The following is a 17195-nucleotide window of genomic DNA, read 5'->3' on the forward strand; positions in this document are numbered from 1 at the left end:
TGCTTTATACAAGTGGACAACGAACATACCATGTAAGATCTATGCATGTCTTGTGGAGTGCTTGCATCAAATTGTCCACTCTAGCTTTAAATGAGAATTTAGAAGTAAATAAGAACTTAGAAGAGTTGGATTGGTTTATTTTGTTACGGTGCTGTTATACTATGTGCACTGATTCTATACCATTTACCTGTCTCAATTTTCTTCACTCCTGGCAGCAATAAGCTGGAAGCCTCCAAGAATGTGTTTTTCCACGATGTTCCACTTGGAGTCCTTGTCAGAGTAGATTTTATGCAGATTGTTCATGAACTGTAAGCTGAAGCATGACTTTGCATAAAAGGTACACTTCAAATTTGTGCTTCTTAGCTTGAACTAATGTCTTTGTGCTTAGAACAGCTTCGTTGTAAGGAAGGAAATTTGAAAGTAATTTTTCTGAGGAAAGAAGGTATTGGTAAAATTTAATAATTTCCAAGACCAGTAAATTTGCAAATAGATTACTCCAGCATTGTTTCTTCCTAAGGAAATAAAGGTCTTGTGGTTAGGCCCCAGTTATAATTCTGGGATCCAGATTTAGCTGCTGATTTTGTAACAATTACTGTCACACAACAGAACAAACATCTTCATTTTGTGTGTCCCAGATCTTTAAAATGAGCTTCCCTGTTCAAAGAAGCATTTCCAAGACTATGTGTATTTATGATCTGATCAAATGCTGCAGCAGTGGTGTATATCCATAATATACAGAGATCTGTGTTTTGGAGGATACAACTTTGCTCTTTGATGCCTTTTTTTCCCCCCTTTATCTCAGTTGTATAGAAAATCTGTGTTTTATACAAACCACGTTCAGGCAGTTTTTAATATGTGAAGCATTCTAATGTATAGCAAAATGTGAGGCATTCAAAGCTTAGAAAAATACTATCAAGATTCAAAATAGTACGTCACAAGTTCTGTGATTTTCTAGTAATACAATGAGTTGTCATGTTTGCAACCCTTTTTGTAATAGGGAAGCAATAATGGCTTTTTCTTACAATTTGTTACCCTGGCTAAAAATTTGGTTTAAATCTGAATAAAGAAAGTCTGTTACATCTTCAGATTTAACTGGAAGAAGAGTGAGTGAACTACTGTTTCTTCTCTTCCTTTGATTTACTAGATTTTAAAAGATAGTTGTTTAAAAAAAAACTTTTTGGCATGACATGTGATTCAATATACAGGTTGATCTGCATTTTCATGCAAACATCTCAAGTCAAGAGAACTGTGTTTTAAGTGTTTTTGTTATGAATTGTATCTTTCCATGTATTTGTGCAATATTATACACAGTGAACCTTACATTCTGTATGAAACCTTTTGGTGCTATCATAAAAATATAATCAAAACTGTCTATACTGTTGTTATAAAATAGGTGTTGATTTTTATGTACTTAAGAGAGTTTTTATATTAGCTTATGATCTTTGTTATCTCTATGGTTCATGCAGATACTGAATGGTCTAGCAAACACAACATCTCCATATTTATACAGGATCATATCTTGAGTCGTTCAGTGAGCCATACTAATCAGTTTATTTAAATCAAACCATTAATTCTGACTTGATTCTTCTAACTAAAGTTATTAGTTACTATACTACTTATGACTAAAATTAGAAGCTTAATGCTTATAGTTACTAAGATATGATTTCCAAAAAATTAAATAGTTTTATTCTAAGGAAAGCTGTTCAAATTAGTTCTTTTTCATTAGCATTGTTTGTTTTTGCATATATAATAGTATTCACTTCTGTTGCTTCAGTTCTGCAGAAGTGTCCAACTTCTACTCACTAAATAAATAAAGTGAAATCTCACTCTACCTGCTGTAAAGTTTTCAACTTTGTCCTTTGGAAGCCAGCTATGATAAACTCCCTGTGTCTTTAGCTTTGACTTTAGTTCAAAGGTGATTAGAGCTTACATTTGTATAACATCTGCAAGCGTGAGATTTACACCCTGAAGAAAAGAACATTTGATATAAATGTACTTTGTTATTGAAGTTGTATTAGAAGAACAAATTACAGAGATCAGAGCACTGCTGATCAACCTTTCAGCAGCTTCAAACCTAGAAGAATGATTGTTGAGACTAAGCTACACAATAAGCAGTGCCCAGAATAATTTGAAAACTGCGGATGTAGATGAAACATTGCAATTCATCCTAGCTACTCCATTTATAGCATCTCCATACAAAGACTTGAGACTTAGTTTGGGTGTCCATATGAAAAGTCAGAGCCATTGTGAGAGCTATTTTGACAAATGTAATGTATAGATCTCAAGGTGTGGTTCCTTCAGTTTGCCCTCCAACACAAACTTGCTGAACTATGTAATTTTAGGTGTTAGAATGTCTGGCTTTACCATTTTTATGAGAATCACCTCTTGGTTACCAAGGCCAAAAAGGGACTATTGAGCTTTCTAAGATCATGATTGTTTTTTTGCCTTACATTCCATGGTCATTATGCAGCATTATGAAAGATTCTTCTGACCAGCTTATAACCTTGTCAGGATAAAAATTGTCCTTTTTTTTTTTTGATTTTTGTATGACACTTGGTGATAGACAATCCCCCTAATATAAAATTCTTCTGTAGTTCTTCCCACTCCCCAGTATAATCTTTTATATATTCCTTCTCACTAGTCCGTCCTAATCTGTACAGGTTTGGGACCCAAAAACTTGCCCATCTTTTCACAAATTCAACGAAACTTGGTGAGGAGATGTTTCAGCTGCTTGGCATTCTATCTTTCTATTTCTCTCCCCTTCACCTACTTCAGATAAACCTGGAGGACCCCAGGAAAGGTCCTCAGTCACTGGCACTCTAAGCAGCAGAAGAGGAGTGGAGCAGAGAAACAACTGGGAATGGGGTTGCATCAAACTATTCCAGGGAGAGTGCTGGGGTACAGATCTATCATGTGTTTGCCCTGGTGGGTGCGTGCAACAGTTCTCTGATGGATTACCTAACAGCAGGGGCGGCTGGTGTGTTGGTTCATAGGAGAGGCCTGTCTGGCTATCAGGTCATGTGGCAAAGGAAGGGGGCAAAGTGTTAGATTGCAGCTGGAGGACGTCATCCACCGTGATTTCTTTGTTTACAGGACATTGCTGGTCAAAGCGTCTCTGGCTGCAGTGCACTTTGTGCCCTCTCTCCCGGCCTCCTGTAGACGATTTGTTTGCTGGCTCATAGATCAGTGAGCATCCGTGTCTGGCAGGTTTGGGTTGTGGAGCAGGAGAGAGGGGGAACTGTGCTGCAAGTAAGATACAGCTTAGGTTCACAGAAAAAAAAAGCAAAGCAAAGTCTGTGTGAGTCATGCCCAGGACTGAAGGAGGGGCAGGATTGCTAGGAAGCGTGTAACTGCAAATATTATCAGCTTGGGAGGGAATACGGGTTCTTGGGATGCTATCAGGAAGGGAGAGGGTAGAGGCTACCCTATGTAGGACAGCTGGAAATGAAAGATGAAGGCCCTAAGATGTATCGTGCATAGTCGACCAAGGACATTCGGGGCAATGCTGTGAAGCATTTCAAGCAAAGCTTACTTGTAAAGCAAATCACTCTGTAGGGTTGCATTTATAATGTAACTTCATATCTATATAAGCTGTGTACAACTTCCTGCACAACTACCACTTTAAAGCATAACCTGTATTTGAGAAAATTATTTATAACTCCGTTGGGTGATAGGTTGCTAGGAAACAGTAGGTATTTCTTATAAAGCAGGATATATCTGCTTAGATCTGATGCGTTGCTCTGTGATATATGACGTGGAAATGATGTATAAAATTGGTAGTTCAACTTAAAATCAGATGTTAAAAATCCCATAATCCAGAAAAAAAATTAGAACCGATATTGAATTTCCCTGAACAGAGTCTTCCGTAGACTTGATAGCAAAAATCCTCTCTGATAGAGGCTAAATTTTTATGTGGCTAGAACTGGTTTGTTTGTATTCAAAACATCAGTCTGGCTATCAGAACCAAGTTAATTATTAAACATATGTGTATAATCAGGACAACTGACTTGGCAGATTATTAGCAGAGTTAGCATAGTGTACTTTTGCTTTGGCAGATGAGGGAAGGGAAATGGGATTATAACTTCATTTGCGATTTTTTTTGTTAGGCTAAGAAAAGTAATGTAGAATATACTTGTACTCTGCAAATGAATTAAGTTTTCACAGTTTCAGTGCATTCTAGGTTTACTAAAAAATGTCGAGAGTATTGGATCAGAGAATTGTGCTGCTAGTAATTTCATTTATAACAAGTCTGCAGAGTACAAAGGTACTTTCAGAATGGAAGAAGTGTGGTGATCGGGAATGTGAGAGTAAGTAAAAATCTTTTTTCTAAAGGAGTTTATATACATGTAGTTATTACAGACCATAACGTTGAGATTAGGAACAAAGCACTGAATGAAACTAAGTAGCTGCAGAAAACATTTGTTGTCAATATACTAAGTTTATGAAAAAAGGCTTAAATTTTTCAAACGACAAAAAAGTTATTCCTGAAAAACCTACTTAAGGGATCGTGTTGTGCAAGTATATAAAGATTGAAGTTCAGTTAAAATAAAATACTCTTTAATAGCTAATTTTTCTCAGGTTTCCTCAAATATTCAGCATAAAGCAACTTTAAAGTATTTTTAACTCATTCCTTACAGGTACAAGGGTAATTAAATGTATATATATATGGTAGGCTATATACTAATATAGAACGTATTTTTTGTTTACAGTATGTTCATAGCCTATTCTCCAATACTGTATTTTTTCTATTCTAAGCAAGCTGTGTTTTTGTTGTTGTTCTTTTCTTTTTTAATCCTTCTCTAAAGACACTGTTAATGTATCTTTTTTCTTCTTTAACATGAAGTAAGAGCAGTAACTAGTTATGAAGTTCCTGGGGATTAAATAGCTCTGCAGAAAGTTGTCAGACCAGCTCTTGAGACACCGGTGGGCAGCAATAAATAAAGGCATTTCCACACAGAATGCTCAGATTTCCTCTGCTCATAGATTTATTTCCTGTGGAGCCACTCCAATTTCACCAGGTTCTGGATGTTCAGGGATGTCTGTCTTAGGGCAGCACGTGGCATGGGCACCAAACTGACTAGAGCACATCAGTGGAGGTTTTTATGGTAGATAAACCATGATTTTTATGATAGGAGATAGAGGTGGAAACAACCAGAAAGCAAAGTCATTCAAATTGAATTGTAAATTTTGTTTTTGACAATGTGTTTTTGTTTGTTACTAGAGCTTAACTATTTTCTTTAAAATATATATTCAAAATATATATTCAAAATCCCTGCAATTACAGCTAGATTTAACTTGCAATTTCTGAAATATAAAATTGTAAATATGCTTGGGAAATATTTTTTAGCTGCTTAGATCTGTGTTTAATAGTTGAACTTACTAATTATCCACACAAATTTCAACCTTGATAGCTTGGATGAACAAGTACTGAAAAACAATGCCCATATAGGACCGGAGCTTTTATTTTGTTGATGTACTTACAAACATTTTAATGTGTATCTACATAACAGACTTCTTCAATAACATATTTGACTTCAGACAAAGTGGCTATAATACTTACTTGTTTCTTTCTTCCTGCATATTCCAGCGGCAATGAGCAGAGTTCAAGCCACTACAGATTACTCAGGGCCTGATTGCCGGTATCTTAACTTCAAAACAGGGGAGGAGATAATTGTATACTCCAAACTTTCCAGGAAAAACGAAAATTTGTGGACAGGAAGTGTAAGTATTTGAATCTGATAGACTTTCTGCATAAATAATTTAGATAGCATTGTAATAGCAGTCTGCTTGCTTCTAGGGATCTTCCATCTCTTTCTTAACGTTAACCAGTTGTGGATCAACATCGTGTTTGGGAGATGGGTCATTGTTGATATCTTTCTATAAAAGGGAAAATCAAATCTGGCCATAGATTACTCATGGAGAAACAAAGTCAAGATCAGAATCCAAGTTTTTTGACTCCTTCATCTAATCATTTGGCTGGAATGATTACATCTAGTTCCCTTTAAAAACCTTCAGGTCTAGTGAGCCAGGTACCTACCTACAGGTCTGCAGGTAAGGAGATTTTACAGTTGCTTAATCAGCAATTCAGAATTGGGACATTTCTTGAGCACTGAACTGTGAAGACAAGTTCCCAGAGAAGTTATCGCACGCATTTAATGGTTTGGAACAATTGACAATGTAGTCAGAACAGCTACGAAGTTATGCTGTAGTTAAAGTTATGGTATAGCTAAAAAGCAATGGATGCACTGATCCAAATCCAACTGCTAATAAAACCATGTAAATGCTTCAAAACCAGAAAATATTGGTTATGGTGGTGATTTGTTTTGTTTTTGTTTGTTTTTCCCAAATGATATGTGACATTTATTATTTACCAGTGACATTCATATGTTCTTTCTGCATCTTAGAGTATCTTTGCAGGTACTTCATTCCTTCTTGCTGTCCAAGATGTATTCCTTCATTAAAGGCTACATGCAATGCTTTGTTGTAAAGCTAGTGGTTGGTTTTTTGGTCGGACTGACTCTTACTTGTGTTTGCATTATTCTTTTGGGCATTATCATCTATTTATGTTCTGCAGTGTTGTTGTCTTCGTTGCCATTTTCTCTTCAACAGCACGTGGCCTTGTACCTGGATTTCACATCCTACTTTCCTTGTAACTTTTTATGGGTCATTAGTTATTAACGTGTAATTGTTCTCTAACTTGAGTAGGTGGAAACTTTGCATCTGATTCTATTAGGAGAGAGACCATCTCTCTGAGAGGAGATGAGACCATCTCATCTGAGACCATCTGTGTACATAATACTGTGCTCAGTTAAGGACTGTTAAGACTACAGAAAATAATAGTTGGAATAATATTCTTCTTTCTGAAGTAGCAAATGGAACACTTTACTGAAGGAAAAATAAATCATTTTTTGACCAAACAAAATGAAGGGGATGGGGGGCAGTCCTATAAACTTACTGTTTGTTCGTACTTTTTTAGCATATATGCAAGCACCTAATATACTTACCACTACAGTTTAAATGCTCTCACTCTTTTTATATTTCTTACAGAAAGGAAAAGATTTTGGATATTTCCCAAAAGATGCTGTGAAGGTTGAGGAAGTTTTAATTGTAGAAGAAGTTGAAGTGCTCACCAAGGTAAATCAAAATCACAAGATTATCCAATATAGTTCACAGCTATTGAAAATCTAATACCCAGTTAGAAGTTCAAGCTTCAATATATATTTTATTTCAGGTAATTCAAAACATGGTTCCTTTCTTATTGCACCATTTGTGTGTTCATTGTCCTCTAAGATAACGTTTTATCAAATAAATGTTATAGAAGCATTAGGAATAATATAATTACTTACAGTACTTTGTGTAAGACTATACATACACACAGGAAGAGAATAAAGATACTTTACTGTGCTACACAGCACTGTAGAAAATTATACATTAGAGCATTTTAAAAGTTAATATTGTTCTTTTAGGAAACTGATTTCCTTTGCCTTGATGGAGATGAATATGTTTTTGAAAATGAAGACAGTGCATTACTTGAACCCAACAAAGAAAGTGAATATTCAGCATCTGATGCAGAATCAAAGCTCCAAGAAAATGAACTCTTAAATCATATAAGAGACTCCAACCAAAATGAAGAAGGAGTTGAATCAGTTTTTGGAAATGATTCCAAGGAATCTCAAAGTCAGGAGGAGTCTGCAAGCAAAAAGTTGGTTACTGAAAATGAGAATAGAAACGAAGACGCTGAGCAGCCAGAAATTCAAGACAGTCTCCCATTAAAACCCATTCCAGCTCAGTCTAGTTGGATCGTTTCCGATATTGCAGGATGGTTCACCACAGGAAATAAAAATGATGAAGAGACCTTAAAAGCAATTACTGAATCTTTAGAAGAAAATAGTTACCGAGGCAGAAAAATAGTAACTGCTGAAAATGAGTTAGAGGAGCCAAACGATAAGGAGGAACAAGAGCCTATAGCATCTGGTTGGTTTCAGGGTGGACTGACGGACTTTCTGTATTTTGGTAAAGAGAAAGTGGATGTTGGTCCTGTATCAGAAAAAAATGATCCAGAGGTCTATGATGTTCCTGGTGTGGATGGACACTCTGATAATGAACATGAAACAGCAGTCATGGAGTTATTGATAGAAGAGCAAAATATTGAAAGCCAGAAATCCCAATCAAATTGGTTCAATTTGGGTTTAAGTAATGTTCTAAATTTTGGGCATGCTGAGAAAGATACAATTGCTACGGAAGATCAGCAAAGCAGAGCAACAGAAAATAAAGCAAGTAAGAATGAAGAAATGCAGACTTTAAACCAGAAAGTATCACGCATGGACAAAGAATCAAAGGAGACAGTTAAAGCAGTGACGGATGAAGATGAGATTTATGCAAAAGAAATAATAGATTCAAACAGTAACATGCCAAATGCTGGGGAGATACCAGCAAGTGTGCATACTCTTAGTGACACCAAAAGCACCTCAAGTAGCACTGGATCATATTTTGATATACTAATTGGCAACAAAGAAGAGCCAGTTGAACCTTACCATTCAGAACAAGAATTGGTATCGGAAAGCCAACTGCTGAAAAACACTGAAGCTAAAATGAGAAATCAAGAGTCAGAAAGCAACTATGGCCATTCAGGTTGGTATGAAAATCTGTAATTGCTTTATTAATTATAAAATAGATGTATATGATAATCAACAGGGACATGAATCAACTGCATCAGATCGTATTTCTTCTCTGTCCATCTCAGGATTGTGATCCCTTAGACAAAAAATACAGAAGAAAAGTCTGTCATCTGATGAATAGAGACATTTCTTCTCTTTTAGTCATTTTGCAGATGTAATAAAGTTTCAGAGTTCAATAGCCAAAGGAGAGAAAGTGCAGTGTTTGCAGGAGGATGTGCTTAGTTGTTCCAGTGCTAAAGGGGTGAAAGTCGGGAAAATGCCAATATAAGACCCTGTCTCCAAAGACACTCTACATTTACCTTCAAAATTTAATTTAGAAAATTCAGTGGTTTCACAGGCACAAGATTTTTCTTCTAGTGAATATCACCTGATCTCAAAAGGAGCCAACTGAAGAAAAAGACAGTACGTGTGAGTGAGGAAACATCAGTCAGGAAACTGGAACTTAGCTGCAGGGAAAAAAACAAAAATGTAGACAGTTGAAAAAGTGCAAAAAGAGCAAAATAACTTCAACACTTGTATACAAGAATCTGTAAATTCAGAAAATTAATTAGTTATGGGGACAATCCATGCAGCAAGTAGATCCCTTCTTAATGTGACACAAGTCTTACTCTGGATACACCTGAGAAAGGCAGAGTGGTCGAATGCTGTGATACAGAACAAAATTGAACCTCAAAAAGCCAATTCAGAATGCGTGGTGATATAAAAGAGAAAATTCATAAACCAGGTAATAAAAACGAACTAGGATTTTTTATGGAAACAACATCAAAGATTTCAGGTAGTGTATTTTTACTGATGAACAGGATCAGAAATCCGAGTCCCAAGAATTAACTCAAGACTAGTGACTTCCATTTGACAGGTACCAAAACCTCAGAAGAAAGTGGCCACTTGGAAGAAATATGGAGTTTGAGAAAGGAAGGTAAAATCTCTTGCTGAGAATTGAAGAACCAAATTTCCATGATGAAAAAGGCCTCAGTTGAAGCTGTGATAAAATACTATAGGTAAAGAAACCGAAGGCACATCAAATGAGATTAAACATATTGAATCAGATAAGAGTAATGCAGGTACCTCCAAAGAGAATAATCTTTCACTTCAGCTGACAGTGCAAATGAACAAACAGAACATTTAAAAAAACAAAACAAAAAAACACTCCACCAGATCAGTAAAAAATAAGACAGCATTTGTGTTCTTGCTGATAGCTTTTCAGTAGGGAAGGTACAAACTGAACAAATCCCTGTGAGCATGCAACATCATCACAGAAACGATGCAGAAGTAGCACTTGAAGATTCATGTTCCCAACATGAGTTTCTGGTATCAGAGAATAGATTGGAGGACAGTCTTAATCCAGATCTCAGAAAGAAATAGAAAAATCACATGATATAGTAAAAGAAGATTGCTCTGTATCATCAGATTTAGGATCATCTGTGCCCATCAATTGAAGCCTGTATGACAGTGCAAGATACAAAAACACAGAAAATGAACCTGAGCTCTGGAAAGCATCAGAAAAGCTTTTACCCCAGAAGCCCACAAAATAGAAGACAATTTTAAAGAAAAAAATATCATTATAGCTAGTCTTCTAAAACCCCTCAAGCTAGAAAGCAAGGTTGCTGTTTAGAAGGAAAAAAAATCAAAAACGAGCATATTATTTTCTTAATATTTATTTACTGCACTGCAATACCAGTTTTGCTTAAAACTCTATCCTCCAAACTCCACTCTGAGACAATGATTTGAACTAGCATTGCTTAAATTATAAATCTGCAGCACATTTTTAATCTAATAGAGCACTCGGATGTTTGGTTTTAAGTTGAGGAAAATGTTAAAAAAATGTAAGATCAAAATCTCAGTGGAGGTTAATGTCTTGAGGGGAAAAAAGCTGTGAATGGGTAGTTGAATCTTCTGAAAATAAACATTATGTCCTTTCAGAATTATTTGCAGGAATAGGCAGTAAACGAAAACTTCTAGAAGAAATGCCAAAGGAGAAATATGAAATGAATGGAGCTGTTGACGGTGAATGCAACAGTGATCAACATTCAAATGGAATAGTAATTCCTTCAGTAGATTCTGAAGAAAAAATACCTAGCCCAGTAGCTGATTTTCCACTTGATGGTGAAAAGCCTTTCTCAGATGACATTTTCCAAGTTCAGAGCTACATCCCAAGTAATGGTATGTGAAAAAAATCCTAATTTGAAGGAAAACAATTTTGAAATCTCAAAAAAACATTAGTTGGAATTGTATTATGCTGACCACTGTAGTATAAAATCTTTTTTGTTTGTTTGTTTTCCTTATAAACAAACCAGAAGGAGGCTGGATATATCAGATTCTTCTGTGCTTGGATGCTCTTGAGATTACCGAGTTGATGAAGTCTGTATTTTCAGCAATGACAAGTATTATCAAAAAGGTAAGAGTTCTTTATGTGATAATATTTTTGAAATTGGTGCAAAATTAAGCCAGTTGTTAGCCATGTTCTGCAGTGCAGTTCTGACAGAGGAGAGAAGGAAAGAAACATTATTTTTAATAAAACCTTTGCAGTCCCCTTGCTTCTAGGAATATCTGATACTAAACAAGAGACAGCTGGAAAAAAGAAAATGTCAAGGTAGCTGCTGTTCATCTGCTTCTGTTTGCAATTCAGAATCTGATGAACTCAGCTTTTTTTTGCCCTTTTTTTTTTTTTTTTTTTACTTTAGGGAACCATGAGTTTCATTATAGTTCTCATGGCAGGACTGATTTGCATGGACTTAGAAAGCTTGGTTGGGATAAGTAAAATAAACAGAATACTTCTATCGCTTTTAAAAATATAATTTCAAAGTTTTGATTTCCAAAGATTCACATCAGTCATGACTGCATTAAAATATTTCTCTAAGGAAATATTTAAAATATAAAATGGGATTATGATTGCTGTGGGGATGTCTCAAATATCAAAATGTAAAATTTCAATTATAAGGATAAGGGTTTTTTATTTTAGATGAAAGTCCTAAGATTGCCTAAATACACCCTTCACAATTAGGTTAACCAAATTAACCTATTAATTCGCTAAGGTACAACTGGAAGGAGGAAGTTTTAGTCTAGCCTCTCTCCACTATGACCTGCCCATGTCCTCTGCTAGGTGAGCAGAAAGCTCCTTCCAGAGTAGCCTCAGCTGCTTCTCCACCTGGAAATTAGCCTCTTTTCTGCCACTTTCAGCTAAGGCAGGTTTGCCTCTCCAACCCAGCCCTAATTTCTACATTTCTGCTAAGAAGGGAAAAAAAAAAAAGGGGGGGGGGGCAGGGAAGAGCATTCTTCTGTGTTCATCTGAGGAGCATATAGTATGGGTAAGAGGTGGAAGAGAGAAAGGACTTCTCCAGGAGATAGGAATTAGAGATGGGATAAAAGTGAAGCATGGGAAACAAGACTGGAGGGGCCTGGGGTGAAAGGGGTAAGTTTCTGGAAGAGTCAGCTTTGGAAGAGGAGGGGAGAGTTTTGAATGCATTCATTTTAGGTGAAGGCATTCATGATTTACGTGAAGGGAGATGCTTGAGGACGGTGGAGCCAAATGATTGATACCAGGCAAATATAGGGAAAGGAATTCATTGGAAACCTCATGGAGAGAACTTATATGGGAAATAATGCCTGGGAAGGAATAGTTGGGAAATATGTATAGGTCTGCTCTGTAGTCTGCTAATGGAGTGAAAAGTCATAAATGCAAGTTAAGGCCTTCCAGGTGAGGAGATGATTTGGAGTGAAACTGGAGAGGGTGGGCTTGGGGGGGAAACAAAAGCAAATTAATTAATGAAGTGAGATTAAGTTCAGCACTAGGGACAAAGTGAAGGGGACTTTACCAGATATTAATCGCACAAAAAAAAAAGTGTTGCCAAAGGAATATGAGAGAAGGTAGACAATGTTGCACTATCCCCTCTAGACAGAAGGGTAATATCAGATACATGGTGGTATATGGTAAACTTTATCAATTTGACACTTTGATTTTAACTTTGTCTGTTTCGGTTGGGTGACTGAAGTTTAAGAACCACACGTAATTTTACCTGATTTCCAGGTAAAAGCAGACTTTAATAGATTTTGGCCAAGTCACAGCCTGGGAGAAAAAAGAAGAAGGGTTTTGCTTTCTTTCTAGTGAAGCAGACTGGATTTCAGTGCTCATCGATAGTTTGCTGCTTTGGCAACTCTCATTTTTGTGGTGTTTGATATGATTAGGATAGCCACTTCCACCTTTTTACCTGTCACTTTTTTGGTGGTAGTTTCACATGCAAGTCATTCACCTTGCATTGTGAAAATAGAGTTAGCATATGTAAAAATGTAGTAAGTTTATTTAAAAAAAAATAAGATAAAATGTAATTAAAAACGAAAAAGTCATGGAGAAGGAGGTGGCCAGGAGCCCTTTGCCGTGTGTCCCAGCGGGCGGGCGCCGCCGCCTGTCACCGGGCCACCTGTTGCCCCTCCCCGCGGTGCCAGTGTCACAGGAGCGGGGACAGCGGCCGGGGCGAGCTCTCCGCCGAGGGAAGCGGCCCAGCCGCCGGTGTTTTTATTTTTGTAAGGCTCTGGTTTTACACGGGGAAAATGGAAGGAGCGGAGGTAAGCGTCGCCGAGAGTGGCCGGCCTCTCACGAGGCGCCGGGGCCGGGCGGTGAGGGGCCGGGCGCTGAGGCGCCGCGTCCCCCCCCCGTAACTCCCTCATCGCGGCCCAGCCGCAGCGCCCCCCTTCACGCCGCAGTGGTACGGCCCGCCGCGCTGTCCCGCCTGTTCCCCTTTCCTCCCGCAGCAGTGTTTTTTTTTTCCTTCCCCCCCCCCGTCCCCCGAGGCAGTGGTAGGGGCCGGTTGCCAAGCGGCGAGCCGGAAGGGGGCCGAGCCGCTGGTGGGCCCGCGCCGCGCCAAGATGGCGGCCGCCGGCCGCGGGGGCACCCTGGACGTGGCGGCCGCCGGGCTGTGGCTGGGGCTGCGGGACGCGGCGCGGCGCTACTGCCGCTCGGCCCTGGAGGGGGCGCGCAGGGTGAGTGCCGCAGCCCCTCCGGGCCGGCTGGTGCCCGGTGCCGGGGAGCGGCGGGGCCCTGGGACCGGAGGGGGAGCGGAGGGAGGCGGCTCCCGGTGCGGCGGGGAGCCGGGCGGCGTCTCCCCGGCCTGCCTCGGGGGCTGGCGGCGGTTGGGGACGCGCTGCCCGTGTCGTCCTGGGTGGCGGAGGTGGGGGCGAGCAGGAAGGGGGGCGAGAGCACGCCCGGGTTTCTGAACCCCCTGCGCCCCCCGGTTGTCCTGAGGTACCGGTGGTCTGAGCGTTTTGTGAGAGAAATGGGGACTGAGGCTTCGTGGTACTGCAGCACGTTGTTAAACACGCGCTGCACGTAGTAAACGGCACCTGCGTTAAGCAGGTTATGTGTTTGCTTTGAGAAAACAGCGATATCCCTTTACATACAAAACGTGAGTGTATGTAAGTGTTTACACTGACTAACTCATTGATTGTTCATTTTAGCGTGAGGTTGGTTGAGCAGATTTTCCTACTAAACAACTTTTCTAACAGCAAATCATAAAATACTGGCTGGTATTGACTCTTTGAGTACTAAAACATAGACAGTCTGAAGAAGAATTCACTGTAATTGTCAGGCTCAGAAGGAGAAGTACTCAGCGTTATTTCATCATCATCATATCTTGTTTGATCTTCTCTATTATTTATTTCTTCACTTAGTAATGTGTATATTAAATGTAAATGTGTACATTAAAAATCAAAAGCTTCTGTTAACCAATTCCTTGGAGTTTTGGAAAAAAAAACAGAAGTACAAGCCTGCACTTACTGCATTGTGTATTGATTTAATTTGCTTCTAATGTCTGTTTCTGTTGAAAATGTTATATTAATCTCCTTAGTTAAAACTTTTGATTTTATTTTTCAGGCTGTGGCTTCGCTGCCAGAGGAGATGAGACCTGGTCCTGATCTATATGGTTTTCCTTGGGAATTAGTGTTTTGTGCTGCCATTGTTGGAGCCTTTACAGTTTTCCTGTTCCTGTATAGAAGTTATCAGTCAGTAAGTGTTCAAATTGAAATTGTTACTGTTCAAGGTATCTAATGCTTCAGAATTTTAAATCTGTTGAGATTTAATTTAGATTCTCTCTAAAAACGGAGAAAATTTGGGAAGTAGCCTGTTCTGTCAAGATGGGAAGTGTTTGGATGTGTAGTGAGTGGCCGTTGTCAGTAGAGGAAATGAAATAAAACTCACAATAGTAAGACTTCCTCTTTCCTTCCCTTTTTCTATCTACACCAGACTTTAAAAGTCAGTCCTCAAATTATTCCCACAGGATATGGAGGTCTAATGGATGTATATATTGCTGTATGTATTGATGATGTATTTGACTGTGCTGGCTATAGCTAGATCACCTCAGGTTTTCCCCAGCTAACTTAGCAAAAGCAATCTGGATGGAGTCCCATCAAGGCAGGCATTTTAAACTGCTTTAGCCAATGACCTTGATTCTGTTTATTGGAATACTGAACTGATTTTGCTGTGAGTTGTTTGTGAGCATTAAGCTGATGTGTTGGAGAAATGTAGTACTGAAACCTCTTAAAACACATGTCAGATGATATTTTGAGGTATGGGTTGGTTTCAGTCATGAATGGGTAAGGATCTGAGCAATAACACCTGCCTACCAAACTCTCCCTACTAAAGAAATGAATTCAGTGTCCATAATTCAGTATTTAGTAAACTTCTTCATTTTTGCATGCTCTTAAGTAGTCAGAGTGATTTTTTTATTTTTTTTTTGGGCTGGGTTTAATGATGCTTTTGTTTGAAGATAGGCTGCGTAGCATTTTATTTTTTCAGATAAGAGCAATTGCATTTTTATTTAGGCTCCTAACATCTCCTTAGATCTGGAAAGATACCAATTATTCTGCAGCAGCAATTCAGATTGTCTGAAAGGGGGAGTCCGTATTTGTTTAAGCTAACAAATCTGTAATTTGTGTTATTCCTTGTATCTTTTAGCAGTTTGTTTTGTCTTTTGATTTTTTTTTTACCTATGTTTCATTGCTTTAGATGCTATGAAAGATGAGTTTCAGCTGATACTTAAGTCACACAGCAACTCTAGTATTGTTGCTCCAAGATATTACAAGTTACTGACAGCTTTTTTGATCATCTGTACTTAAAACTGCACAGAGTGGTCTTCTGAAGAATGAATAGTTGCTTATTCAAAAGCAGTGGGGTTTGACTTTTTGTTCTTGGGGTTGATAGGATAGATGTAATTGTGTCTTCGCTCTACCCTTCTTACTTGGACTCCTTGGCTTCGAATAAGAAGGAAACAGGGAAAATCAGAGAGACTTCTTATACGTTATAGACATGATCAGAAGACTTCTTCTCAGCCGTGAGAGGAATCTTTTGTTGTAAAATCTTTGGTCCAGCCAACTTCTGCATGTCTTGTCCAGGCCATCTGTAACAGGTTTTGTCCTGTAGTTTGATTCTATGGCACTCACGTTGCAGCTGCTGATTTGGCACTTCCCACAGAGTTGTATGTGGGCACTTTGTGTTGGCAAAACTTTGTGTTGGCAGTAGTGGGTTATGTGACAGGAGCCTGTATTTATATTCCTTAAAATTCCGTGTTTAACCTGATCATAGAACCATAGACTAAAAAATTAGTTCTCAGATACTATGCAAGCGTGATTAATCAGATGTTTTCAAGTATTTATTCTTTTTATTTCAGGTTAGAAGTCGACTTTATGTAGGTAAGCTTATTTTTCATAGTTTGGAGCATGACTTTCTTAAACTTCTTTTTTTGCTACTTGTAATTATGTGAATGCTGCAACATTTAGCTGTCTATTTATTATAGGAAGGGAAAAACAGCTTGCCAACAAAATTGCTGAACTAGTTGAAGAGAAATGCAAAATTCTTGAAAAACTCAGCCTTTGCAAAAAAGAGGTAATATTTCTCATTAATTGCTTTCACATGTGTCACTTGATAAACTGAGCCAATTTCTGTATTTAAATTACTAAACTTAAGCCTGATTCTGTGATTCTGTGACTCAAAAATGTTTAAAATTTTTAAAAGTAATTCTTCAAATGCTTTTTCTGTGCATTTTATTGTGAATCACGTTGTCAGTGTGATCAAGGGTTTTTTTATGCCTCTCTGATAACGTACGCAGGCTAAGGTTGTCCTGATTTCTGGCAGGGTATATTTGTGAGGTGATGGCTATGTTTTGGACTAGAACATCATTATTTCTATTATTTAGGCACTTTTTTTTAACGTACATTCTGACATAAAGTATTTCTTTTTCAGTTTGAAGATCTAGAATCTTCTCTAAAAGATGACAACATTACGAAAGAATCAGCAGATGCAGCTTTTGTTGAGGTAAAACGATAAATAGAAATTATCTAGGCAATTTAAGGCAGTGTTTCAGGAAAATGCTATGCACATTAAAAACATAATTGCTTTGTGAGTATCGGTTTGCTAATCCTATGTTACTGAAAATAGCACAAAAAAGAGACTAAGAAAAGTTTTTGTAACAATTGAATTACAAGCAGAATGGAAACAAAATGATATTAGAGTAAATGACATTTCAGACAATA

General features: G+C 38.1%; 1 protein-coding gene across 3 annotated transcripts in view; it reads left to right on the forward strand.

Moving 5' to 3' along the window:
• The first annotated feature begins 3592 nt into the window (after window positions 1-3592).
• MIA2 (MIA SH3 domain ER export factor 2) overlaps window positions 3593-17195 on the forward strand; it is a 36177-nt gene continuing 22574 nt past the window's right edge. The window contains exons 1-11 of one of the 3 annotated variants that reach the window (XM_083837589.1): window positions 3593-4307; window positions 5588-5721; window positions 7048-7134; window positions 7467-8631; window positions 9535-9594; window positions 10599-10838; window positions 10973-11073; window positions 14542-14673; window positions 16334-16355; window positions 16460-16548; window positions 16906-16977. In XM_083837589.1, coding sequence (XP_083693715.1) covers window positions 4193-4307; window positions 5588-5721; window positions 7048-7134; window positions 7467-8631; window positions 9535-9594; window positions 10599-10838; window positions 10973-11073; window positions 14542-14673; window positions 16334-16355; window positions 16460-16548; window positions 16906-16977 — 2217 coding nt within the window. In that variant the 5' untranslated portion in view covers window positions 3593-4192. The remainder of the gene's footprint in view (window positions 4308-5587; window positions 5722-7047; window positions 7135-7466; window positions 8632-9534; window positions 9595-10598; window positions 10839-10972; window positions 11074-14541; window positions 14674-16333; window positions 16356-16459; window positions 16549-16905; window positions 16978-17195) is intronic. The other 2 variants (XM_083837587.1, XM_083837588.1) reach the window with 2 other exon arrangements.

The sequence above is a fragment of the Anser anser genome (assembly GCF_964211835.1).
Source record: "Anser anser genome assembly, chromosome: 5".
In the NCBI taxonomy this organism is placed as follows: Eukaryota; Metazoa; Chordata; class Aves; order Anseriformes; family Anatidae; genus Anser; species Anser anser.